Raw genomic sequence first — 27999 nt, 5'->3', positions numbered from 1 at the left:
TAGATATACAGGGGTGGAAAAATATAGCAATGGTTTACTAGTCAGGGGTAAAAAGCTACTAGCCCAAAGGTAAAAAGTTACTAGTAGACTCAGAAGCCTATCTATCAAGCTCCGGATGGAGCTTGAGGGCCCGTGTTTCTTGCGAGCCTGCAGGCTCGCCAGAAACAGCAGTTATGAAGCAGCGGTCTAAAGACTGCTGCTCGATAACCTGTCCGTCTGCTCTGAGCCGGCGGACACACATCGCTGAAAATCAACCCGATCGAGTACGATCGGGTTGATTGACACCTCCCTGCTGGCGGTGCAATGCTGAATACAGAGAGCGTATTGCTCTCCCCATTCAGCGAGGTCCGCCAGACCCTTGATAAATATCCCCCTCAATGTTAAATAGAGGAAAAAGTCAAATTTCTTAGTCATCCACAACAATTTCTAGGTTGTCCATGACTAGTGGACCACTGAAAATATATATATATATGTATCCTATGTATCCTTACAGAAGACATAATTTGCCTTTGACGTTATAGTAACACTGCTACAGCAGAGTAAGGGTATTTGTGTTTTCAAAATGTGGAAAAGTTTGGTTCATAAAAATTTTTTAAACTGAAGAGTTATGTGGGGATTCAGGTATATTTAAGTATTTAAATTCCAAAGCTACCGCCCATGTCTGCAACTTAAAGGGATAGTCAAGTCAAAATTAAACTTTCATAATTCAGATAGAGCATGCAATTTTAAGCAACTTTCTAATTTACTCCTATTATCAATGTTTCTTGATTCTCTTGGTATCTTTATTTGAAAAAGCAGGAATGTAAGCTTAGGAGCCGGCCCATTTTTGGTTCAGCCCCTGGTTAGTGCTTTCTGATTGGTGTCTAAATATAGCCACCAATCAGCAAGTGCTACCTAGGTGCTGAACCCAAAATGGGCCAGCTCCTAAGCTTACATTCAAATATAGATACCAAGAGAATGAAGACAAATTCATAATAGCAGTAAATTAGAAAGTTGAAAAATGAAAGTTTAATTTCGACTAGACTATCCCTTTAAATGACAGGACCTAGTAGCTCTCTTAACTAGTATTATGGTTTGAGAAAAGTATTGAGTAGACCTCCATTGCCTCAATAACAATCTATCAGGAGCTGCATTTTTGGGCTTTTTTGGGCCCAAAAGGCCACTTTTTGATTCAGTGCAATCACAGTAGAGCAAATTTTGTCTCTTTCTCACACTAGCAATGAGTTTTGACAGCTTAAAAAAAGCCCTATCTACACTATGGTGATAAAAACTGCTCAGCGATCACAAAACATTTTTGCCTCACTTTCTGAGACCACTTTTTGTGTTATCGAATTTCTCACCTCAAGGCACGTGATAATTCCTCAGAAGGGCTTTTCAGCCATCTGTTGGACTTTTTCATGGATATTTTCAAACAGTGTTATACATTGCACCTACATTCTGTAATGGCCAAAGGAGACATTCTAGAATTTTGGTATTGATTCATTAAACCTCCTCTCAGAGGCTGTATCCAGTCAATAGGGTACACATTTACATATGTATAGGAGCAAATACATATCTAAATGTGATGATGTGATATCATATACAGCTAACGGCATCTGTAGGAATACTCACTTCCAGAGATCTACATCTACAAATGGAGTGATTTATAAATCATATTTAATATCTAATTGTATTTCTCACAATAGCGTGATTGTCATAAACAGTGCAGACATTATTAAAATTGTGTTGCTACAGAAGATTGCATACTCCGGGCTGTCAGAGTTGTTAACTATTGCAATTTGTTTCCATCTGCACCACTGCTAACGCATTTAAATGCATCTATTAGGTTGCTGGTATGGGCAGACTGTGCACTGTTTTGTATCACTATATGGAAATTTGACAACTTTCATAAGGATTATTTTTAAACAAGATTTTTTTCTAGTGTTTTTTAAAAGCCCCGTTCCATTTTGGGTGAACTGTAGACAAAATGATGACTGCAAGCTTTTATGTAAAACACTTAAAATATATATATTTTTACAGGATTTTATCAAATGTTTTGCCAGATTGTGCAATCGTGAAGGTGCTTTTATAGTGAACAAGCCTCCATGCATGCTAAGTGCAAACTCAATGACAACAGTGCGCCTATTATTGAACTTGTAATCTGGAACGAGCATTCACGACCGTGAGTTCAATAATGTTTGCACTGTTGTGAATGAGTTTGCACTTAGCATGCATAGAGATTTGTTCCCTATAAAAACACGTTCACAATTGCGCAATCTCATTTAAGGGGTCTCTTAGAAATATACTAAGCAGCAAGGAAATGTGGTTGAAAATTACAGTTTTAAAGAAATTAAAATCCTAATAAAAATATCTAAATATTTTAAGCGTTTTAAATAGAAACTCACAATCACCATTTTGTGTACGGTTCAACCCCCATATCTGAATGCAGTTTATGTAAAGTAGTCCCAATAGTTCATTGAAACTACTGGCAAATATAATTAGTTTCATGTCTCATCTCCACATATTAGGTCTACTTCAAATACTGAAAATTTGAAAAACTAGTTATAAATTTAAAGTTGAGTTAACAATCTTTAATGCTGAATCATAACTCTCCAAAAGATAACAATTCATATGGATGAGTTTACAATGCCAACTTGAATGATGAGAATATAGTATTGTTCAGTTGATATGGGTAGTGTGTGACTGAATCAACACAAAAATCATCTTATATATGTGAAAACATTATTTTCATACACTATGGGGCCTATCTATCAAGCTCCTTATGAAGCAGCGGTCACAAAGGCTGTTGCTCCATAACCTGTCCGCCTGCTCTGACTAGGCGGACAGACATCGCCAGAAATCAACCCGATCGAGTACGATCGGGTTGATTGACACCCCCTGCAGGCGTCCCATTGGCTGCGAGTCTGCATGGGGCGGCGTTGCACCAGCAGCTCTTGTGAGCTGCTGGTGCAATGCTGAATACGGTGAGCATATTGCTCGCCGTATTCAGCGAGGTCTGGCGGACCTGATCCGCACTGTCGGATCAGGTCCGCCAGACTTTCTTAAAGCCTGTAGCTTTACATTTCATGCTTTTTTTTTTTTTATACCTAGAACCAACAAATATTCTTAACGTCACTCAAACAGAAAAAGTAATATCCAGCACATCATTCAACCGGGTGACCATCAGCTGCAATTTTATCCAACCCAAAGACAAAGAATTGATGTCTTTTGACGTGTACTGGATGGCTGGGAAATACAAAGAAGACTATGTCTATCACCACAAAACAGATTTTATACACCCCTTATATAAAGGCAAGACCCAGCTGGTAAACAAATCACATCTTCTCCTGGAGGTGATGCATGATATGGATAACACCACATTTTATTGCCGTGTGGTAATAAGAAAGTACTTGCCAAAGATAAACAAGCAACCTTATTTTATTGACACTTTACTAGCTGAAGGTCCTGGAACTCTTCTTAAAGTCTACGGTATGTAAAATGTTATTAATATTACCAGCTCTTTACATTCATGCATCACAATGATTCAATGAATATTACATGTTTGAGAGCATCCCCTTTTAATATAAACAGTAATAATACATACTAGAAAGCAAGTGACAGTTGATTGGTTCAGCAATATGTAAACACAAATCCACTTGCTGCAGCTTAGAAATATATTTAGAGACACTACAAACATAAATAATGATCATACAATCACATAAATACTCTAAGTAGGAAGTGACACGTGAATCGCATGTCAAAATAACCAAAGTGTAAACACATTCAGGATTGGTTATTAAGAAAGATTCATGGCAATAGTAACATACCAGAAGGAATATATGTTAGATCTATGACCCTATCACAGAATAGACACAGGAGAGACGATTGAACCCAGCACACCTCTCTAAAGAAGCATTTAGGTAGTTGTTTTTTTCATGGAACCATGTCTCCTTATTTTAACTTGTTTGTCTGACTTCTTATTTATTGAATTACTATTGGGAAAATGGACAGGGAGGAAGAGGGAATGGAAAATATGGGTTCTATTTATACAAAAAATATATTTAAATGAGTAAAATATTATTTGTTACTTGAGCTACAACTACTTTACTATGCCATGAGAAATTCAAATACAATTAATTTATTAAATATATGGGGAAAGTTCTATTTTCCAGTCTCTGCCAAATTACCAATGAGACTACATTTTTTGGGGATATATGTTAGGTGACATTGAAAGTTCCCATATAAAATTGGTTTTGAATTTGCTATCATTTATTTCTAAAGGGAACAACAAATTTGCAACTAATGTTCACTCTCTGCTCTTTATACCCACCTATTATTAAGACCTTCAGTTTAAGTGTTTTAATTCAGAAATTCTTGGCAGCTCTGTGAATATATAAACCTTATGACAAATAAAGTTTTAAATGCTGTCAACACAAATACAATAAAATGTATGAAACTATGGTGCCAAAATATCAAATGGCGGGCGAACATGATTCGCTGTAGTGAATCATGTCCACCCGACATCGCTAAATGCCAACAGCGTATACTCTAATTTTACCAATGTTCTACAATTTGAAATCTCGCAATCGTGCAAGTGATCATGAGATTTCAATGATGGGATCGCGTCAGGGGGGCATCCCTATTATGGGGGCGTCCCTATGATGCTAGGCACGCCCTCCAGACCACAATCCCATCAGGGAAGCGCCAATGGCTTTAGGAAAGCCACCGGGTTAGGACGTTGTATTCCATCAATCAGCGTTAAAGCCCAAAAAAATTCGGACATAATATAATGATGTAATGTCGTTAAAAGGTTAAAAAACAGGGACACTTTCATTCATGAAACTTTACATTGCATAATTTTTTTAAAAATGCGTACCTATACCTGCAGCTCCTCTGTACTTACTTCAGCAATGACAAAACCAGCTTCCTCCAATCATGGCGTGCACCCCAGAGCGTCCATCTCGTGAGGACATGCCATGATTGGAGGAAGCCGGTTTTGTCATTGCTGTGCTAAGTACAGCATGAGAAGCAGGTGGGGGATCGGTGATCCAGCTTTGAAGTATTTTTAAAAACGGGCACTCATTCAATAAAATGTACATTAACTTTAAGCATGTTACACTTTTTTATCTAGCAAAATGAAACCTGGCGAGTTTGCTTTTGAATATGTAAGGCACTAAATGTAGTGATAGAAAAAGTCATATATGTGTAAAAAGAAGCAAATGCAAATTAAAGCAAGCCAAACACATTATAATGTTATTTTATACTGTCATCAGTACCTGTTCTCCCTTTCCATGGAAGGGTAGGTGCAATGATTTCACTCCATGCCATCAAACTTAAGAGAGTTGGCCCAGGGAGCAAGGGAAGAACTTTGGTCAGAATGGGATATAAAGGAAAAGTTTAAAGAGGTAAAGAGGGTTTTTCTTGTACTCTGTATTGTCTCTATTAGAATGAAAATAGGCAAAGTGGTATATTAAAGGTCCATGATACCCAAATGTTGAAACACTTGAAAGTGATGCAGCATAGCTGTAAAAAGCTGACACGAAAATATCACCTTTACATCTCTATGTGAAAAAGAAATATATTTTACCTCAAAATGTCCTACGTATTCACACCCCATTGTAAAGGACTTTAAGCAGCAAATCAGGGACCGGCAATGGAGTGAGTCTCATGCACACTCATGTTATTTCCATATTCAGTTTAAGGAAGTTTACTAGGAAATCTCATGAGTGTTAAGTGAAATCTCCTGAGATCACAGTAAAAGAGTTCATGACCTCAGCACTGTTGATGCTGATTGGCTGCTGTTCATTTCTTCATGTATTTTTATTTTTTTACCTGCAGCTGGACAGCAGCTGAAGTATAACTTTTTACACAGCACTTACTCTGCTAAGCTGAGGAGATTGGGTTAATTTCTGTCCGCCACCTCAGAGCAGGCGGACAGGTTATGGAGCAGCAGTCTTTAGATGCTTCATAACTTCTGTTTCCGGCTATCCTGAAGGCTCACCAGAAACACGGGGCATCAAGCTCCCTACGGAGCTTGATAAATATGCCCCTATATCTCAACAATAGTGATTGGTCGGGGTGCTGGAGAGTAGAGTAAAGATAGAGGAAGGAAAGGGTTCCTGGGGTTTGATGTTGGACTAGATACAATAGTGGAGAAAAAAGATGAAAGACTAAAGGCTTTTATTTATTTAGTCAAGAGGAAACCAGCATATAATTGAGATTTTCTGCAATCCTCAGCAGTGTAAGAACATTGTTGTTTGTTTTGTATGCCAAGATTTTTTCTTAAAGGGGCAGTAAACTTACAAAATAATGTTATATAATTCTGCACATAGTATAGAATTATATAACATTATCTTAGAACAAACTTTATGCAACATAATATTGCAGCTAAAATTTGTTTATTAAAGAGGATTTTTCAGACTGCCGCTCTTTGTTCTACTGAGCGGGTCTGGTTTTCCCTCTGAGCGCGATCGGGCCGGGCTGTGACTAGACAGCTGCCCAGATGCATTCAGGGGGAAAACCAGACCTGCTCAGAAGAGCAAAAATCCTTTTTATAATCAAATTTTAGCTGCAATATTATGTTGCATAAAGTTTGCACTAAGATAATGTTATATAATTCTGCACTATGTGCAGAATTATATAACATTATTTTGTAGGTTTACTGCCCCTTTAATACAACTTGTGGTTTACTGTGGTGGGTACAGATATGTCCAGTATTGATGTGAGTATAGGGTATATATATATATATATATATATATATATATATATATATATATATATATATACTGTGTATATATATATATATATATATATATATATATATATTGTTTTAATTAACTGACCTGGGCAAGAAGATAGGGGAAGTCTATTCTGAAATATTTTTATTGTGTTATATATGCTGTTGCTAAAGTAAAGTTGAATGTTAGGAGATGACGGTTAGGGAACGTGAGATTAGAGAATTAAAGTTATTGAAGAGATTTAAAAATAATAAACAGCTAGATTACGAGTTTTGCGTTATGAGGGATGCAGTGCTAACTTGCATGTTATTGTCACCGCTCACTTACCTACAACGCTGGTATTACAGGTTTTCATAAACCCGGCGTTAACAGGCAAGAAGCGAGCGTAGAGCAAAATTGAGCTCCATACCGCACTCCAATACCAGCGCCGCTTAAGTCAGCGGTGAGCTGGTTGTACGTGCTCATGCACAATTTCCCCATAGACATCAATGGGAAGAGCTGGCTGAAAAAAAGCCTAACACCTGCAATAAAGCAGCGTAAAGCTCTGTAACGCAGCCCCATTGATTCCTATGGGGAAACACATTTTATGATTACGCCTAACACCCTAACATGAACCCCGTGTCTAAACACCCCTAATCTACCGCCCCCGACATCGCCGACACCTACATTATACTTATTAACCCCTAATCTGCCGCCCCCGATATCGCCGACATCTACATTATACTTAATAACCCCTAATGTGCATCTGTTCCAATTAGCCAATAGAATGCAAGCTCAATCCTATTGGCTGATTGGATCAGCCAATAGGATTTTTTCACCTTTAATTCTGATTGGCTGATAGAATTCTATCAGCCAATCGGAATTCAAGGGACGCTATCTAAAGGAACATTCATTCAGCAAGAAGACATCGATTGAAGAGGATGCTCCGCGCCGGATGTCTTGAAGATGGAGCCGCACCGCGCCGGATGGATGAAGATAGAAGATGCCGTCTGGATGAAGACTTCTGTGGGCTTGGATGAAGACTTCAGCCTCTTGTATGAAGACTTCTGCAGGTTTCGATGAGGACTTCTGCCGCTTCGTTGAGGATGGATGTCAGGTCTTCAAAACTGTAAGTAGATCTTCGGGGATTAGTGTTAGGCTTTTTTAAGGGTTTATTGGGTGGGTTTTATTTTTAGATTAGGGGTTTAGGCAATTGAAAAAGAGCTAAATGTCCTTTTAAGGGCAATGTCCATCCAAATGCCCTTTTCAGGGCAATGGGGAGCTTAGGTTTTTTTAGATTAGGTTTTATTTGGGGGGTTGGTTGTGTGCGTGGTGGGTTTTACTGTTGGGGGGTGTTTGTATTTTTTTACAGGTAAAAGAGCTGATTTCTTTTGGGCAATGCCCCGCAAAAGGCCCTTTTAAGGGCTATTAGTAGTTTAGTTTAGGCTAGGGTTTTTTCTATGGGGGGAGGGCTTTTTTATTTTGATAGGGCTATTAGATTAGGTGTAATTAGTTTAAATATGTGATAATTTCATTTTTTATTTTGTGTAATTTAGTGGGGGTTTTTTGTTGTTGTAATTTAGGTAATTGTATTTAATTGTAGTGTAATGTTAGGTGTTAGTGTAACTCAGGTTAGGTTTAATTTTGCAGGTAAATTTGTATTTATTTTAACTAGGTAGCTAGTAAATAGTTAATAACTTTTTACTAACTATTCCACCTAGTTAAAATAAATACAAACTTGCCTGTGAAATAAAAATAAACCCTAAGCTAGCTGCAATGTAAACAATAAATAAAGCACACAAAGAATAAATGCGCCCCACACTCCAAGAACTAAAAAACTCAAAATGAGTACAAATTTAAACTGTAAAGTAAAAAGGATATGCTGCCTTAAAGTGACATAAAAGATGCACAGGGTGTTCGAAGGGTTGCTGCCACAAATGTTACACGGTTCTGGAGACCGGATCAGCTACAAGATATAAAAGAAAGAAAACAGGGCGCAACACCTCTAAGTGTAATATGTTGATTAAAACAATATATTTATTACATCTCACAAATACACACTCACTGAATAAAACCTCAAACAATATGAGGTATGACAACAGCACTGGGGAACAGCAAAGGTCTCTCAAAGCATTTTCACTGCAGAGTACAAACAGTTAACTGCATCTGAATATCCGGTTTATGATGTATGTTTTCACTCGTGTCAAATGACACTAATCACTGATTCCTTGATATGATTTTGGTCCTTAAGATAGTCCCCACACACAAAGTACAACAAAGTAGCACAGTTCAAGCAATCAATTAAAAAATATACAGTATCACCATGCTTTGTCCGAAATCAGCTGTCTCACAAGTGTAAAGCCGGCAACTTGCAAGAGCTGGAGCGGATAACGTGATGACGTAAAGACGGTGGGCGTGGCCTTATGCGTTTCATAGGGAATCCCCCTACTTTGTCAGAGGCTGCCCACTTGATCCACCTTACGTCTTTTATACTTGTCCAAGGTTCCTCCCCTTATTAGCAAATGGTCAGTATTATTTCTGATACCCATTGTTAAGGATTATGTTGGACTCTTTAAACACTGTATTTCCTATCATACTCAGTACAAATTTGGACAAATTTGCTTACGCCTACACATGCCCTAAATTGATCACAGTTACCAAACATATTTAATATGATAAAAAGACAACCATAAAAAGATAAAAAATAAAAAATATATGCAATAAAACCCTATAATAAATTCATTGATACTGATTTGTGATGTAATAAAACAGAATTACAAGGTAAAGATGATTGTTGATACCAGCTCTTATAATAAATTAATTTATATATCCTATATTCGATATTAAATCAATGCTCTTCATATTTATTTCTCAAACATTTCATTGAGACCACCGAAAATAATTTGATCCAATAATCAAAATGAAAAAATCGAAACTGTTGTAAGAACCATTCTAAAAAGACCATATCTGATTTTAACCTATTAATAATTGCCTAGAGAAAAGCTTGGTAATGTACCTAAAGCTACATATGTGTTTACATATATATATATATATATATATATATATATATATATATATATATATATATATACACAAGAGGTCAACTATGTCTAATGTAGCTATCACATCTTCCGTGATTGCATTACCCTTATATACATATACACCCCATATTTCATCATCCCTTCTATAAATGTTAACAATCCACTAGTAAATGTAAGTGTAATCTATAACACAAAAAATAAATAAAGTTTCACCCATTCTTGTGATGGTTGTATGGGACAAATAAGAAATAAAACCACAAAAAACTCCACCACTACATCAAACTAATGTGATAACATATGTAAGTTATGTGGTGATGTGATTCATAGGGGGATTTGATAAATGATCAGAGAAGTTCCTCAGGTATCTCTAGCTATATTAATGACGTACCTATCAAATGAATGGTAATCTACTACATTTAAAAGTATATGGATACCTAATCATCAATTAAAAATGCCGCTAAATCAATCTCTCGGTTCATCCCATTTGGTTCAAGAGATCCCAATGTCGTCTCCCTTCTTCTTAAAGCTATAAGTCTATTTCCTCCTTTTACGTCAAGCTTTACTCTTTCTAGTGCTTTGACTTTTAGGCTACTTGGATCTTTGTTATGTACCTCCGAAAAATGAGCTGAAACTCCATGGGACAAAACTCCTTTTTCAATATTAACCAAATGTTCCCTAAAACGTGTTTTCAAGCTCCTTTTCGTCCTACCTATATAAATTTTCCCACAGGAACAAGAGAGATGATAAACTACATGAGTACAATTTAGGGACTCCTTGATTGGATATTTCCTATTATCTCTTTAGGATTTGAACTCTGAGTTCTCTTTATCTAAATGTAGGCAACTTAGACAGTTTTGTCTACCACATTTGAAGAAACCAGAAGATTTCTTTTGTAACCAATTACTCTGTCCAGCATTTTCTCTCAATTTGCTAAGAGCTAAAATATTTTTCAAGTTATGATTCTTTTTAAAAATTATCTGTGTTCTTTCAGTTAAAATGTCTTTTAAAATTGGATCCTGCAATAAAACTGGCCAGTGTTTTTTAAAAGATTTCTCTATTTGTCTGGAGGCTCTATTGTTTTTAGTTATGAATAACGGCTGATTTTTGGATCTCTCCGACTTCTCCAATTTCCTATCCTTTTTAGGTATTAATAGTGTACTCCTGTCTATATTTTTTGCCCTAGTGTATGCATTGAGCACTAATGAAGGATCATAACCTTTGCTCATAAATCCATTCTTCAATACTTCTGACTCTTTTTTTCAAAGGTGGTTCAATTTCTGACCCTTTGAAATGGCCCAAAGGGAATATTTCGGATCCATTTATGATGTCCACTAGTGGCATGTAAATATGCATTAGTATCAGTTGATTTTTTAAATAGACTAGTGATTATTTTGTCTCCTCTATGAGTTAGGGTGAGGTCCAAAAAGGTTATATGATCAGCATCATGTGACTCAGTAAACTTTAAATTTAAAAGATTCTGATTCACATGTTGTACCAATCCTGCCACTTCCTCTAAAGTCCCCTTCCAAATTATGAGGATATCATCAATGAAGCGAAACCACTTCACAATTTTATCTCTGAAGGGGTTATTAGTGTAGATATATAGATCCTCCCACCACCCCATGTACAAGTTTGCGAAATTGGGGGCAAACTTCGTCCCCATCGCTGTACCGGTCGTTTGGAGATAAAATTCTCCTTCAAATAGAAAATAATTTTTCTTCAGAATGAAATCAATACAATTTAAAATGAATGATCTCTGTGATAGGTCTATATATCCAGTCTGTCTTAAATAATATTCAATAGCTGATTGACCTAAGTCATGTGGTATGCATTTGTATAACGAGGAGACATCTAAGGTCACCCACATGTATTCCTCACTCCAGGTACATTGCGAAAGTTGTGTTATGATTCTGTTGAATCTCTTACGTATGATCGGAGACAGGGGACCATAGGTTTTAATATGTCATCAACATATTGTGATAATTTGGATGTTAGTGACCCAATCCCGGACACTATTGGGCGTCCGGGAGGATCCTCTAACATCTTGTGAATTTTGGGGAGGTGGTAAAAAATTGCAATTCTCGGCTCCATCACCCTCAAAAATTCAAATTCTGATTTTTCAAGAATCCCAAAATCTCTTGCTCTAGATATCAGACCATCATATTGTTCCTTAAAGACCTTTGTTGGATTATTCTTAAGTTTAACATATGTGTTGTTATCACCTAACCTCCTTCAACACAATTCCACCTCCCTTATCTGGTCCACGAATGACTAATGTACTATCGCTTTTTAGATTGCTTAGTGCTCTTTTTTCCTTCAGGCTCATATTATGTATAACATTACCCTTTTTATTTATACAAATATGCTCAAGATCTTTTAATACTAACTTATTGAAGACTGGTATAAATTACCCTGTGCTTGTAATGGAAAAAATGTGGAGTTTGGTTTGAGACCTCTATGGTTAACCTTAAGATTCATTGATTCAGCCTCCAGGTCTTCCAATATGTGGACTAAGTATTTCGTGTTTGCAATTTCATTGCCTTCTTCACACTCATTTTCAAGTGTGAGTAATGAGTCTAAAGTAAAGGATTCATCACCTATATTGGGCGACCCATCCTCCATACTTACAAAATCCAACCTATTTGCATTTCTGGCATGAAGTCTTCTGAGGGTTAACTTCCTTGAAAATTTTTCAAGATCAATAAATAAATAAAAATATTTTGGATTATTGGTGGGCGCAAAGGACAGGCCTCTCTCTAGGACACTTGTCTCTGTCTTAGTCAAGATTTTTTTACTAATGTTAAATATTTTTTGGCCGTTCTCTTTTATTATTGCCATTCTCTCTCTTTTATTCTTTTTGAGTTGGAGTCCCACTCCTCCTCTACATCCTCTTCTCTTTCTCCTCTTTTGGGGTTTCTCCCCATTGGGGAGTTGCATACCCCTAAAAAAGAAGAAGAAGAAGTGGAGGGTCCTTGGTACTCATCTCGAGTCTTATTAAAATATTTTCCTGTATTTCCCATATTTTGCCAATTTGGGAATTTCGGTCTTGCACCCATATTATCATATGCTATTAATTCTCTTGTATTTGCATATAAATTTTTATTTTTACCTTTGTTTTTATTTGGATGCTGATAGGTCCTAACCTGATCATTTCTCTGTTCTATTCATCTATTATTCCCTCCTTCATAATGCATGTGTTCTCTATTTGAAAATCTTCGCACTCCAAATTTTTGTTTTGGAGTCTCTTGATTCCTTATATTATAATTCTGTGTTTCCTTGCTCTTATTTTTATTTTTATTAGAACTATTATTTTGGGTATATTCCTTATTTCCCCATAAAAGTTGGTATGTCCCTTCTTAAGTTGCTTCACAGAATTCACAGGATTACTGTTCTGACCTTTCTTATTATTTTTCTTTTTATTGGTGTTTAAATTAAATCTAGGTTGGCCATTCACATGAAAATGTTTTGACCTATCTTATATTTCAACTGATTCACTAGTGTCTGTTTCCTGATTCATATCTTCCCTATTTGTATTAGCTGCCAGAAAAGCATTATTTAATTTATTTTTCTTAATTTTAATGACCTCTGACTCAAAAGTAGCTATAGATTGCCTATTTCTCTCATCTAGATCATTAAAATGTTCACTAGTGCCACACTTTTCTAGATCGCTTTCAATATCTTTTATTTGTTCAGTTAAAAGTTTCACTTTCTTATCTCTATATTTAATAGCAATATTGATTAATTTATTAGAACATTCTCCCAGAGCTTCCTCCCACTCTGTGTGTAATTCAACTTCCTCTAACTCACAAATGCAAGTTTTAGACATTTTTAGCCCATTTGGTACTAAGTTATTTTCTTTATAGTTCTCAAGGGCTATCATATCGTACCAGTGTCTGATTTGCATTTTTGAAAGTTTTTCTAATTTTTTAAAAAGGAATTCAGGATTCATTTGTTCATCTAAATCGCTAGAAAAATTAGTAGATAAAATTCTACTCCTATTAGTGACACTGAAATATTTGCCATATTTGGTTGTCATAGTGTTAATTGTTATTTAAAAAATGTAAATGAACCAAATATGTGTTTATCACACAAATAGTAGTAGACAACTAAGTTAGCTGTTATATACAAATCAACAATCAATTGTAATTTCAATAGATCTTATGTTGCAAAAACAAGTGACATCAAATTATTTCACAATTCAATTCTCTTGGAAAGTAGGTCTGCTCTTAAGTACCAGAAATAGGATATAACAGAAGGTATGCCTATAATGTAAACAATAAATAAAGCACACAAAGAATAAATGCGCCCCACATTCTAAGAACTAAAAAACTCAAAATGAGTACAAATTTAAACTGTAAAGTAAAAAGGATATGCTACCTTAAAGTGACATAAAAGATGCACAGGGTGTTCGAAGGGTTGCTGCCACAAATGTTACACGGTTCTGGAGACCGGATCAGCTACAAGATATAAAAGAAAGAAAACAGGGCGCAACACCTCTAAGTGTAATATGTTGATTAAAACAATATATTTATTACATCTCACAAATACACACTCACTGAATAAAACCTCAAACAATATGAGGTATGACAACAGCACTGGGGAACAGCAAAGGTCTCTCAAAGCATTTTCACTGCAGAGTACAAACAGTTAACTGCATCTGAATATCCGGTTTATGATGTATGTTTTCACTCGTGTCAAATGACACTAATCACTGATTCCTTGATATGACTTTGGTCCTTAAGATAGTCCCCACACACAAAGTACAACAAAGTAGCACAGTTCAAGCAATCAATTAAAAAATATTTCACCACGCTCTGTCCGAAATCAGCTGTCTCACAAGTGTAAAGCCGGCAACTTGCGAGAGCTGGAGCGGATAACGTGATGACGTAAAGACGGTGGGCGTGGCCTTACGCGTTTCGTAGGGAATCCCCCTACTTCGTCAGAGGCGGCCCACTTGATCCACCTTACGTCTTTTATACTTGTGAAAACATACATCATACACCGGATATTCAGATGCAGTTAACTGTTTGTACTCTGCAGTGAAAATGCTTTGAGAGACCTTTGCTGTTCCCCAGTGCTGTTGTCATACCTCATATTGTTTGAGGTTTTATTCAGTGAGTGTGTATTTGTGAGATGTAATAAATATATTGTTTTAATCAACATATTACACTTAGAGGGGTTGTGCCCTGTTTTCTTTCTTTCATATCTTGTAGCTACAATGTAACTATTAGTTATATTGTAGCTAGCTTAGGGTTTATTTTACAGGTATTTAGTTTTAAATAGAAATTATTTTGTTATTAATAGTATGTTTTATTTTAGATTTTTTTTTTAATTATATTTAAGTTAGGGGGTGTTAGGTTTATGGTTAGACTTAGGTTTAGGGGTTAATAAATTTAGTATAGTGGCAGCAACATTGGGGGCGGCAGATTAGGGGTTAATAAATGTAAGTAGGTGGTGGCAATGTTAGGGGCGGCAGATTAGAGGTTACTAATATTTAACTAGTGTTTGCGAGGCAGGAATGCGGCGGTTTAGGGGTTAATATGTTTATTATAGTGGTGGCGATGTCCGGAGCGGCAGATTAGGGGTTAATAATTTTATTTTAGGGTTTGCGATGCGGGAGGGCCTCGGCTTAGGGGTTAATAGGTAGTTTATGGGTGTTAGTGTACTTTTTAGCTCTTTAGTTATGAGTTTTATGTAACGGCGTTGTAGCATAAAACTCTTTACTACTGACTTTAGATTGCATTACGAATCTTGGCGGTATAGAGTGTACCGCTCACTTTTTGGCCTCCCAGGCAGACTTGTAATACCGGCGCATAGGAAGTCCCATTGAAAAAAGGACTTTACGCAAATTGCGTAAGTTAATTTGCGTTAAGGCCAAAAAAGTGTGCGGTGCCCCTAAACCTGCAAGACTCGTAATACCAGCGGTAGTGAAAAGCAGCGTTATGAGCCTTAATGCTGCTTTTTCACTCATACCACAAAACTCGTAATCTAGCCGAAAGATATCAAAACCTGAAAACTTTTTTAAAGTGATATGAAACCCAAATTTGTCTTTCATGATTCAGTTAGAGCATGCAGTTTGAAACATCTTTCAAATTTATATCTATTATCACATTTTCTTCATTCTCTTGGTTTCTTTTGTTGAAAAGCAGGGATATGACCTCAGGAGCGTGCAAGTGTCAGGAGCACAATATGGTAGCGATTTTGTAAGAATGTTATCCAGCTGCAAGAGCACTAGATGGCAACACTATTTCAACAAAGAATACCATGGGGAGCTAAGCCAAATTGATAATAGACGTAAATTGGAAAACAAAAATTTTAATTTTATGCTCTGTCTGAGTCACAAAAATATTTTTTGTTTTTCATATCCCTATAATGATTTTGACTTAAAGTTTACTGAATACAATTGATTTAAAAAATATGTTTATAATATAAATAAAGCCTTGGATTAAAGGGACATGAAACCCAAAACTTTTTCTTCACGAGCATACAATTTTAAACAACTATCCAATTTAATTCAATTACCAATTTTGCTTCATTCTCTTGGTATACTTTATTGAAGGAGCATCACTGCACTACTAGAAGCTAGCTGAACACATTGGTAATAATGAGGTATATATGTGCAGCCACCAATCAGTATCTGGCTTTAAAGTGATGGTACATTTAAGAGTATAACAAATTCTAAGATTTACTGTCACTAAAAATAATCATGAGTTTATCTAATTGTTTTGTAAAAATCAGTGTAACACTCATCCTAGTTGTTAGGAAAGGATATCGCTAACAGAGCACCTCCAGGAACCCATTTCACAGAGCTCTTCTCCAATGAGGTGACGTTTCAACCTCTAGACCAATAGCCGTGAGTGTCAGCTGACATCCTAGCACAGCTAGAGGTCTAAATGTCACCTCATTGGAGAAGAGCGCTGTGCTATGGGCGGCTGAATGCTCTCTGTTAGCAATATACTTTCCTAACCTCTAGGGTGAGTGTAACGCTGTTTTTTACAAAATAATGAGAGAAACTCATGTTTATTTTTAGTGATGGTAAATCCTAGCATTTGTAACATGCTTGTATTTACTATCACTTTAAGCTCCTGAGCCTACCTAGTTGTATTTTTCAACAAAGGATACCAAAGGAATGAAGCAAATTAGGTTCTATAAGTAGATTGGAAAGTTGTTTAAAATATAATGCTCTATCTGAATAATGAGAGAACATTTTTGGGTTTATGTCACTTTAGTTTAGATAGCAAACAAATATCTAAAAGGGTATTATATTGATGTATTTACAAATGGTATCATTAAGACATAATGTTCAGTGTTTTTGTTTATATTATAATAAAAAAACATTGCATTATTAACCAGTCTACTCTGATGTTTTTCAGATACTTCCTCGCATACAGCAGTTGCTGTAGGGTGTGTGGTTGCTCTCCTTGTTTTCTTTCTAATAGGTGTATTCTACATTTTGAAAAGGAAAGGTAATATTTTAAAGAAACATTAAATAATTGTACATATAGATATATAGGAGTCAATTTACCAAAGCCTCAACTGTCAATACACTGTAATTATGCGTCAAATTAATTACATTAAATTGATATTTGCGCTCAACTGAGTAATAGCAGTGCATGCCTATGTGCGCTAGCATGACAAGTTATGTGTAATGTGAACGCGGCCTTGTGGGTAATATATATATATGTGTGTGTGTGTATATATATATATATATATATATATATATATATATATATCATAGTTTAAAAAAAAAAAAAAAAAAAGAAAGGCTCTGTTTCTGTTTAAACAGAGTGATAGCAAAAATGCTAAATTTCTTCAGTATTTTGGGCAGGTTTTGCTTTGAAATTCCTGGTAATGAAGGGGTTAATCATGTTCATATTGAATCACAGTTTAAATAGCTCTCATAATCCCTCCCATCAAGTGTGAAATCCAATTTTATATTGCCACCTAGTGGTCTCAACAATTATTTATGCAATTGTATACACAAATTAACTCTATACATGCCAAGATTTAGAAACAGCATATTATTGATACATTGTTTCTTTGAAACCGTCGGTGATAGTGAAGGTTCTTGCAAATGTGTATTATATCACTTTTTATTAATAAATATTTTTTACTCTATCCGTTGTGAAAGCCACTTCTGTGTCTCCATTAGAGATGGGCGAATGTTTTGCAAAAATCGAAAAATGAAGCAAATTTTATCACGTTCGTTTGAAATATTTACATAACATTCTAACATTCGATTTTCAAATGTTTGGTTTCTAATTTTACGATTACATTCGAAAATATTTGTTTCGAAAAATTCGAATGTATATATATAATAGTATTTCTAATGCTTTCTTTAAATGTAATATTCGAATTCGAAAAATTTGCATTTATATATTTGTAATAGTATTTCTAAACTTTATTTAAATGCAATATTCGAATAAAAAAAACAACAAATTTATATGTTTCTAATAGTATTTCTAATGCTTTCTGTAAAGGGACACTGAACCCATTTTTTTTCTTTCATGATTCAGATAGAGCAAGCAATTTTAAGCAACTTTCTAATTTAATTCTATTATCAATTTTTCTTCGTTCTCTTGCTATCTTTATTTGAAAAAGAAGGCATCTATGCTAAGGAGCCAGCAAATGTTTGTTTCACTTGTTTATTGGTGCTGTCCAATCAGCAAAGACAACCCAGGTTGTTCACCAAAAATGGGCCGGCATCTAAAATTACATTCTTGCTTTTCAAATAAACATACCAAGATAATGAAGAAAATTTGATAATAGGAGTAAATTAGAAAGTTGCTTAAAATTGCATGCTCTATCTGAATCACAAAAGAAAAAAATTTGGGTTCAGTGTCCCTTTAACCCCTTAATGACAACTGACGTACCAGGTACGTCCTGCAAAAACTAGCAGTTAGTGACAATGGACGTACCTGGTACGTCAGTTGTTTAAGAGAGTGCTGGAAGCGATCGCAATCCAGCAGCTCTCAGGGTATTGCAGTGATGCCTCGATATGGAGGCATCCTGCAATACCTTTTAACAAGCCTCCGATGCAGAGAGAGCCACTCTGTGGCCCTCTCTGCACCGGTAACAATGGTGCTGTGTTCCGGGGGGAAGGGAAGCAAGGAGGCGGCAGCGTGCGGGCGCTGTGCATATTAGCCACTGACACCAATGAAAAAAAAAAAAAGTTCAAAACATTAACATTAACATTAAAAAATATATATATAAAAGGATCTGGGGGGGGTTGGGGGTATTGAGGGGGGGCTGCTACACTACAGAAAAGTTTATAAATATTTCTCCTGTTAAGTGTGGTCAGTCCACGGGTCATCATTACTTCTGGGATATTAACTCCTCCCCAACAGGAAGTGCAAGAGGATTCACCCAGCAGAGCTGCTATATAGCTCCTCCCCTCTACGTCACCTCCAGTCATTCTCTTGCACCCAACGAATAGATAGGATGTGTGAGAGGACTGTGGTGATTATACTTAGTTTTATACCTTCAATCAAAAGTTTGTTATTTTATAATAGCACCGGAGTGTGTTATTCCTTCTCTGGTAGAATTTGAAGAAGAATCTACCTGAGTTTTTTCTATGATTTTAGCCGGAGTAGTTAAGATCATATTGCTGTTTCTCGGCCATCTGAGGAGAGGTAAACTTCAGATCAGGAGACAGCGGGCAGATTAATCTGCAAGAGGTATGTAGCAGCTTATTATTTTCTGACAATGGAATTGATGAGAAAATTCTGCCATACCGACATAATGTAAACTCAGCCTTAAATGCAGTAGCAGCAACTGGTATCAGGCTGTCATGTATGTATATTTTACACTTCAGTATTCTGGGGAATGGCACTTCACTGGAATTATACTGTATGCATAAGACTTTAGCCTAATTTGCAGGGACTAGCAACAGGCTTTGGGGGCAAAAGTTTATAAATATTTTTGGGGGCAAATTGGGTACTGGCAGACAGCTGCCAGTACCCAAGATGGCGGCAATTAAGTAGCAGGGAGGGTTATAGAGCTGTTTGGTGGGGGATCAGGGAGGTTGGGGGCTAAGGCAGGGCTCCATTACAGCAGAATACATTTTTTTTTTAAATAAAATAAAAAAAACTCCTTTTATTTAGTACTGGCAGACTTTCTGCCAGTACTTAAGATGGCGGGGACATTTGTGGGGTGGGGGAGGGAAGAGAGCTGTTTGGGAGGGATCAGGGGGTGGGATGTGTCAGGTGGGAGGCTGATCTCTACACTAAAGCTAAAATTAACCCTGCCAGCGCCCTACAAGCTACCTAATTAACTCCTTCACTGCTGGGCATAATTCACGTGTTGTGCGCAGCAGCATTTAGCGGCCTTCTAATTAACAAAAAGCAACGCCAAAGCCATATATGTCTGCTATTTCTGAACAAAGGGGATCCCAGAGAAGCTTTTACAACCATTTGTGCCATAATTGCACAAACTGTTTGTAAATAATTTCAGTGAGAAACCTAAAATTGTGAAAAATTTAAAGTTTTTTTTTATTTGCTCGCATTTGGCGGTGAAATGGTGGCATGAAATATACCAAAATTGGCCTAGATCAATACTTGGAGTTGTCTACTACACTAAACTAAAGCTAAAATTAACCCTACAAGCTCCCTACATGCTCCCTAATTAACCCCTTCACTGCTGGGCATAAAACACGTGTGGTGCGCAGCGGCATTTAGCGGCCTTCTAATTACCAAAAAGCAACCCCAAAGCCATATAAGTCTGCTATTTCTGAACAAAGGCGATCCCAGAGAAGCATTTACAACCATTTTTGCCATAATTGCAGAAGCTGTTTGTAAATAATTTCAGTGGGAAACCTAAAGTTTGTGACAAAATGTGTGAAAAAGTGAACATTTTTTTTAATTTGATCGCATTTGGCGGTGAAACGGTGGCATGAAATATAACAAAATGGTCCTAGATCAATACTTTGGGATGTCTTCTAACAAAAAATATATACATGTCAATGGATATTCAGGTATTCCTGACAGATATCAGTGTTCCAATGTAACTAGCGCTAATTTTGAAAAAAAAGTGGTTTAGAAATAGCAAAGTGCTACTTGTATTTATGGCCCTATAACTTACAAAAAAAGCAAAGAACATGTAAACATTGGGTATTTCTAAACTCAGGACAACATTTAGAAACTATTTAGCATGGGTGTTTTTTAGTGGTTGTAGATGTGTAACAGATTTTGGGGGTCAAAGTTAGAAAAAGTGTGTTTTTTTTCCATTTTTTCCTCATATTTTATAAAATTTTTTATAGTAAATTATAAGATATAATGAAAATAATGGTATATTTAGAAAGTCCATTTAATGGCGAGAAAAACGGTATATAATATGTGTGGGTACAGTAAATGAGTAAGAGGAAAATTACAGCTGAACACAAACACCACAGAAATGTAAAAATAGCCATTGTCATTAAGGGTAAGAAAATTGAAAAATGTTCCGGTCATTAAGGGGTTAAATATAATATTCAAATGATGCAATATTCGATCGAAATAGAAACATTCAAATTGATATATTTGTATCTATTATGTATCAATTTACTAGATTCCCTACCTCATGAATTATTGAATAGTATTTGTTAAATAGAATGTTAAATTAGAAATTTCGAATGTGGACATTTAATATAATTACAAACATTCAAATTCGAAAGTGACATTTGAAAACTGTAAATTGCATTCGATTATAGAATTTTTAAGAATATTCGTTTGTATCAACATTCAGATTTGTAATTCGAATTTCGTTAATAACATTCGTTCTAACATTCAAATTCGTAAATTTACACATTCGCCCTTCCCTAGTCTCCATTTGGAGTCTCAAAGAACCTTTATATCTAGAGCTTGATATGAAGCTCTAGAGTACATTACCTAGTGTGATCATATTGTCGCTTTAAAAAGGGAAACATATGAAAAATACATATGTCAGGGCTGTTTTCAGGGCTGTTTAAAAAAAGGTTTTTTAAAAGAACCCTGAAATATGTATTTTTCATATGTGTCCCTTTTTAAAGCGGCGATATGGTCACCCTAACATTACCCCTTTATTACATAAGCACTAATATACTGCAGGACTTCATTATTTGCAAACGTCTCTCTTTTTTGGATTTATAGATATAGGAATATAGATTTAAATATACTAAGAACATTTTCCTATGTTAAGAACATTGGAATGTAAAATATTTACATTGAATAAAAAGTAAAAGACATTTAATATTAAAAATGTTTAAAAATTAACGCTTATAAAATTAAGCATTGATCAGATCTCTGGTTAATTTTATAAATGTGCCCCAAAATAGCATCTTTTTTTTTACAAAAATGACTGCACCAGGCAGTAATTTTGGGTTAAAGTTGGTGGGAGTTGGTGAGAGAAACGGTAAAAAAAAACTGTCAATCGGAACTGTTTGTTCCCTGTAAATATATTTGCATCTCTGAAGCTCTCATTAAAGCGTGCACTAGCATTATGCGAAGCGCAAATATTGCTTTCATTAAAGCAATATTTAGGGATCCACTTGTAATCTGACCCATTTTGTATAGTGCGATCATAATATTAGAAAAGTATCAAAAAAAGTTTACACAGTACTGAATGGCTTTTCTTTTAATATTGCAGCTACATTGTAATTAACATGTTATTACTATTAGAAGTAAAACAGGTTCAGTACAGTGAAAACTTAAAGGGACATGAAACCCAAAAAAATTCCTTTCATGATTCAGATAGAGAATACAATTTTAAACAACTTTCTAATTTACTTCTATTATCTAATTTGTTTAATTCTCTTGGTATCATTTGTTAAAGGAGCAGCAATGCACTACTGGTTTCTAACAGAACACATGGGTGAGCCAATGACAATCGGTATATATATGCAGCCACTAATCAGCAGCTAGAACCTAGGTTCTTTGCTGCTCCAGAGCTTTCCTAGATAAACCTTTCAGCAAAGGATAACAAGAGAAGGAAGCAAAGCAAACAATAGAAGTAAATTGGAAAGTTGTTTAAAATTGTATTCTCTGAATCATGAAAGAAAATATTTGGGTTTCATGTCCCTTTAAAGCAGTTATAGAAATATAATATTAAAAATACCATCAATTCCAAAAAACTTGTTTAACAGAGTGCAAAGTTTGGGGGGGGGGGGGATTTCCTTCTTAAACATAAAAACTTTGGGTTGTGACGATTAAGCCTTTCCACTCAACAGTCACATTGGGTGTGGGCATGAAGGGGTTAATAGCACTAAGCCACTGGTTCCCTAAAACCTTTAACTCTACAAAGAACCTTAAAGGGACACCAAATTAACCCCCGAATCCTGCCTACACCAACCCAGCTTAACATAACCCTGCCACCACCAAAAACTCTGAATAAAGGTTCAGATATAAGAGCCCAAAGACAGAATTAGATTTTTTGAATATGTTTGATAACAAAAATACCAATACAGGTTACACAGTGCCAAATTATAAAAACATTCAAAATAACATATATGTGCAACAATATAATTCTTTCAAATAAATGGGACATAAAAATAATACACAAATGCCTATAATTATTATCCAGTTTTCAATAGGTCTTATGGAGAACTTCCTTCGGCTGATGTTGCTGCTTTATGTCCCAGGCTAGTTCTGACTGCTTTCTCTGTCATATTTAGTTATAAAACAGTTTTTTCTTTGTCTTGTCAAGGTCCCCGCCCTTGTTATAATTTACGATCATTCAACCATTCGTAGCCAGGCTTAAATCAGAGTATCAAGAAGTACCATCCACCAAGAGGGGGAGGAGGGGGGTCTTTAGACCACAGCATTCCTAAACACAGATGTTACACAAAGAAAGAGCAGTTCAGATTAACCTGGCAATGCTGAGACCACAATACCACCTCTGTTGGGTGGCTGATTCAGGTATCAACTACTCCACATGAGTGTATCATGACAGGGGTTTATTTAATAATGAAATTACTTTAAATATATATTATAGTATTTAACTTTATAACACATAACACAGTCTATACCCATATACAATATACCCACAATCCATTACCCACAGAGTAATGTGAAACGCAATTGTGTCAGCGGACTGTTTCCAATTTAACTTACTCACTTTTGGTTACAATATTTAATGACATAATCTCATAACTTAAATCAATATTCAGTGAATACTATAATTATTGATTCATATCATTAAAGGGCAATACATGGGGAAAGGTGAGATAATCGTCTGTTTGAAATAATTAATTAAGTAAAAATCTTAAGCCTTGTATTCACTTAGTTAAAAATGAACTCTCACCAAGGAAATATTTTCCTAACTCAACCATTTATAACTTACATATTTAAAAATATACAATACTTTAACTTTGATACATGTGAGGTGTTCCCTCCCTATCTCCTTAAAATAAATACCTTATTACAAAATTTGGTAACAACTCTGTACTGCACAATGATTTAAGTTTATCCTGGTTACAAAGGTGTAGTGCTTTTAAATCCGTTTTGCAGGGCAGCCAGATTGTCCATTTTGTTCTGCTGTCTTTTATTAATATAAAGCAATAAAAGTTACATTTTAATTTTAATAGATAGCTTGTATATTTATAAGGGAGCTCTCTTTCCCTTCATTTGTGTGAAAAGCATATTTTTGAGTAAACCTATTCTTTGGGTGAACCCTCTTATTTCCTAAAGGTTTTTTATTCATGTCCTAGTTTTATTTCTGTATTGTAACAAAAGAGGTTCTGTTTTGATTGACGCATGTAAATTGTATAGCCATTCAACAGTGTCTAAAGGGATCTTTTACATGACACCTTTGATGCAGGTGGCGATACTGCTTTCAAAAGTCCACCATTATAAGAGAAGCATCACCTCCCTCAGAGATGTATTGTGAAACTCCTCTTGGCGAGACAGTCTTCAAACACTGATTTGCACCATTTATAAAATGTAACCGGGTATCTCGATTGCATTATGGATCCCCCTTGAGTGCTAATGATGGCTGCATAGTGACAGGCATCACCGAGGCTTCCCGGTACGTGCGGTGAAGTCAAGCGCAATGACGTGATGACGTCACTGCGCAACTTTATTTAAAATTGTCAATACAAATTATAGGGAAAGGGGGAATGCTGCTTAGAAACCTGTATCTCAGGGATCTAAGCAACTACAGACCCCCAAGACCCACCATTGGAAAGGTAATCGCCTAACCTTTCCAATGGTATAATTCTAAGTCTTAGGGATCTGGGGGGGGGGATTAAAAAAGTAAAAATAAATGTTTTTTGAAAATAGTAAAAAAACAGAAAAATATTAAATTCAGCTTAGCACTCAAAGGGTTAAAAAAAAAACTAACACAACCACGTTCCCATCTAAATCTAGAGGTGTAGCTATCTACATTACTAAAAATGTTTCCTATGACCCCATATATATATCGAAAGAGACCCTCAAGCTAGGTTCATCATCTTAGTGTGCAAACTTAACAAATGCTTAATTACACTAATTAACCTCTACGCTCTCAACTCTAGACAGACAAAATTTCTCAGGACACTCCTCACCCTGGTAACAAAGGTGAAACAAGGAGAACTAATACTAGGAGGAGATTGTAACCTAATCTAGGACATAAAGCTGGACAGAACAGGACCTACGCTTTCACAATCAGACAGAGCTACCCACTCCCTCTCCAAAGCATTTCAGGTACTCATTGCCCAACACGATCTCTATGATGCCTGGCAAGCGTTACACCCCCGGGAAAGGGATTTCACATTCTACTCCTCCCCACATAAATCATACACTCGTATTGACTATTTTTTTTAACCAGTGCTAAACTACTAGACAACATCTCCTACTTCAAAATCTCCCCGGTTACTTGGTCTGACCATGACGCTCTCCACCTCCAACTTGGCCCCCAAATAACGTCTACTTCTCCTTTTGTGTGGCATTTACAAGACTGGACTATCACAGACCCCACATATAAAACTGAACTTCAAACTAAGATAACTGACTTCCTTAGCTTAAATGACAACCATCAGACCACAGTACAAAACCTATGGGCCACCCTCAAGGCCGTGATGAGAGGTCACCTTATCCAAATAGAATCTGAAGCTCGCTCAAAAAGCGGAACTACACTATCTACCCTAGTTATCCAATTAAGAAAATTAAAAACAAAACTCAGCCTTTCATATTCTACCTCCGTAAATGATGAAATTGATGAAATTCAAGCCCTAGAAATAAAAAAAATTCATAATATGCTAGAAAGATTTAAGAGGGTCTTTTACCGTCAGGGCAACAAAGCCTCTACATTACTGGCATCGAAACTCAAACACTGTACAGCCCAATCCCGAATAATGTCCATCACAAATGATAATGGGAAGCCAGTCTATGCTCCTGCAGAAGTAGGGGAAACATTTAAGCAGTATTACCAAACCCTATATAACATTGAAATAGGTCTAGACTCTCCCGCTTCCACTATGGAAGACATCTCTACCTTCCTCACTTCTCTAGGTCTTCCTACACTCAATCCAGCCAATATCCCTATGCTAACTGCCACAGAAATTTGAAAGATCATCGCTAACATAAAATTAGGGAAATCTCCTGATCCAAATGGCTTCACAGCTAGATTTTACAAATCTTTTCAGCGTCTTCTAGCTCTTATTCTTTGTAGATTCTGTCAGGAGGCTATCTCTAGAGGCAACCTTAGCGCAGAATTCTTAGAGGCCACAGTAATCACAATTCTGAAACCTGGTAAACCTTCAGACTTATGCAGCAGCTATCGCCCAATCTCATTACTCAATCTTGATATTAAAATTTATGCAAAGCTCTTAGCCCACAGACTTTCTAGAATTATCTCCCCCCTGATAGGAGATGACCAGGTTGGATTTATTCCATTTGGAGAAGGTCCAGACGCGGTAAGGAGAATACTCGATCTTCTTAACATTGCCGCAAGAAAAGGGACCCCCCTTCTGGCTCTGTCACTTGATGCCGAAAAGGCGTTTGACAGGGTCAGATGGGCTTATCTATGGGAAACTATGAGGGCTCTTCAAATACCCAATGCCTTCATCCTCGCAGTTAAGGCACTCTATACATCTCCTTCGGCTAGAATACGAGGGGGCAGATTCCGGTCTTCTCCATTCAACATAACCAATGGCACCAGACAGGGATGCCCACTCTCACCTCTCCTCTTCGCTTTAGTGATTGAACCCCTAGCCCACTGTATCAGACAAGACCCACGAATCTCAGGCCTGTCAGTAGGGACTCACTCACACAAAATCTCCTTATATGCAGACAACATCACCCTTTTCCTCACATCGCCCAAAGAATCTCTACCTGCAGTTTTCGCAACATTAGAGAACTTTAGTAACCTAAGTTTTTTAAACTTAACATCTCTAAGACAGAATCTATCCCTATAAATATCATGCCCAAAGATCTTGCCTCATTAAAGAGAAAGTTCCACCTTCAATGGAATGAGACCTCCATTAAGATACTAGGAGTTGTCCTTAGCCCAGACCCCTCTACCACGATAGCATTGAACTATACAGATCGACTTTTAGAGTTTAAGAAACTCCTCGAGTCTTGGGAATATAGAGAAATCTTCTGGACAGGCCGTATAGCCGCGGTCAAGATGTCCTTTCTTCCGAAGATCTCATAACTATTTAGGTCTATTCCATATAACGTTCCGAGACCTATCTTAAACAGGCTACAGAGCCTGCTCACTAATTAAGTTTGGAGAGATAAGAGACCCAGAACATCTGGTTTAACTCTTGAGAGACCGGTTGCACAGGGTGGCCTTGCCTTGCCAAACCTTATTTCATACCACAACGCGGCCAGACTCTCACACTTAATAAGTTGGAACAACACCGAACGCTGTCCTGGTTGGTTCAGAGTAGAATCCGCAATACTGCCCCCCTCTATTACTCTTTCTGATCTCCTCTGGATCCCCACTCACTATAGACAAGAACTATCTAGTATACATCCAATACTCAAACATGCCTTCAAGTTCTGGCACCAGATAAGACATAACCCAGCCATTTCCCCCCATCCTTCTCCAGCAATTACCATTTCCGGAGCACTCTTCTGCCTACCTGATTCTCATCCTGACATATGGCGTCAATTACAAATTGTCCTAGTGACAGATTTCTATGAACAGAGCACATGGCTCCCCCATCCTGACCCATGCGCGAGGTTCCGGCTACCTACAAACCTTAGCTTTGAGGCATTCCAACTGAGCACGAGACTTCGCACCTGGGGCTATCCTAAACAGTCACTCAGACCAATGTCGCTTTGGGAGAATGCTTGGCAACAAGTTCATAACATTAGACATCTCCTTTC

The 27999-nt window shown here is 36.5% G+C and overlaps 1 protein-coding gene across 1 annotated transcript in view; it reads left to right on the top strand.

The window, feature by feature from the left end:
- PILRA (paired immunoglobin like type 2 receptor alpha) overlaps window positions 1-27999 on the top strand; it is a 174610-nt gene that overhangs the window by 122065 nt on the left and 24546 nt on the right. Inside the window, exons 5-6 of the mRNA XM_053719491.1 lie at window positions 3091-3468; window positions 17110-17202. Of these exons, the coding sequence (XP_053575466.1) occupies window positions 3091-3468; window positions 17110-17202 (471 nt within the window). The remainder of the gene's footprint in view (window positions 1-3090; window positions 3469-17109; window positions 17203-27999) is intronic.

Source organism: Bombina bombina, chromosome 6 (genome assembly GCF_027579735.1).
Source record: "Bombina bombina isolate aBomBom1 chromosome 6, aBomBom1.pri, whole genome shotgun sequence".
Taxonomy (NCBI): Eukaryota; Metazoa; Chordata; class Amphibia; order Anura; family Bombinatoridae; genus Bombina; species Bombina bombina.
This window is presented reverse-complemented; position numbering and strand designations above follow the sequence as displayed.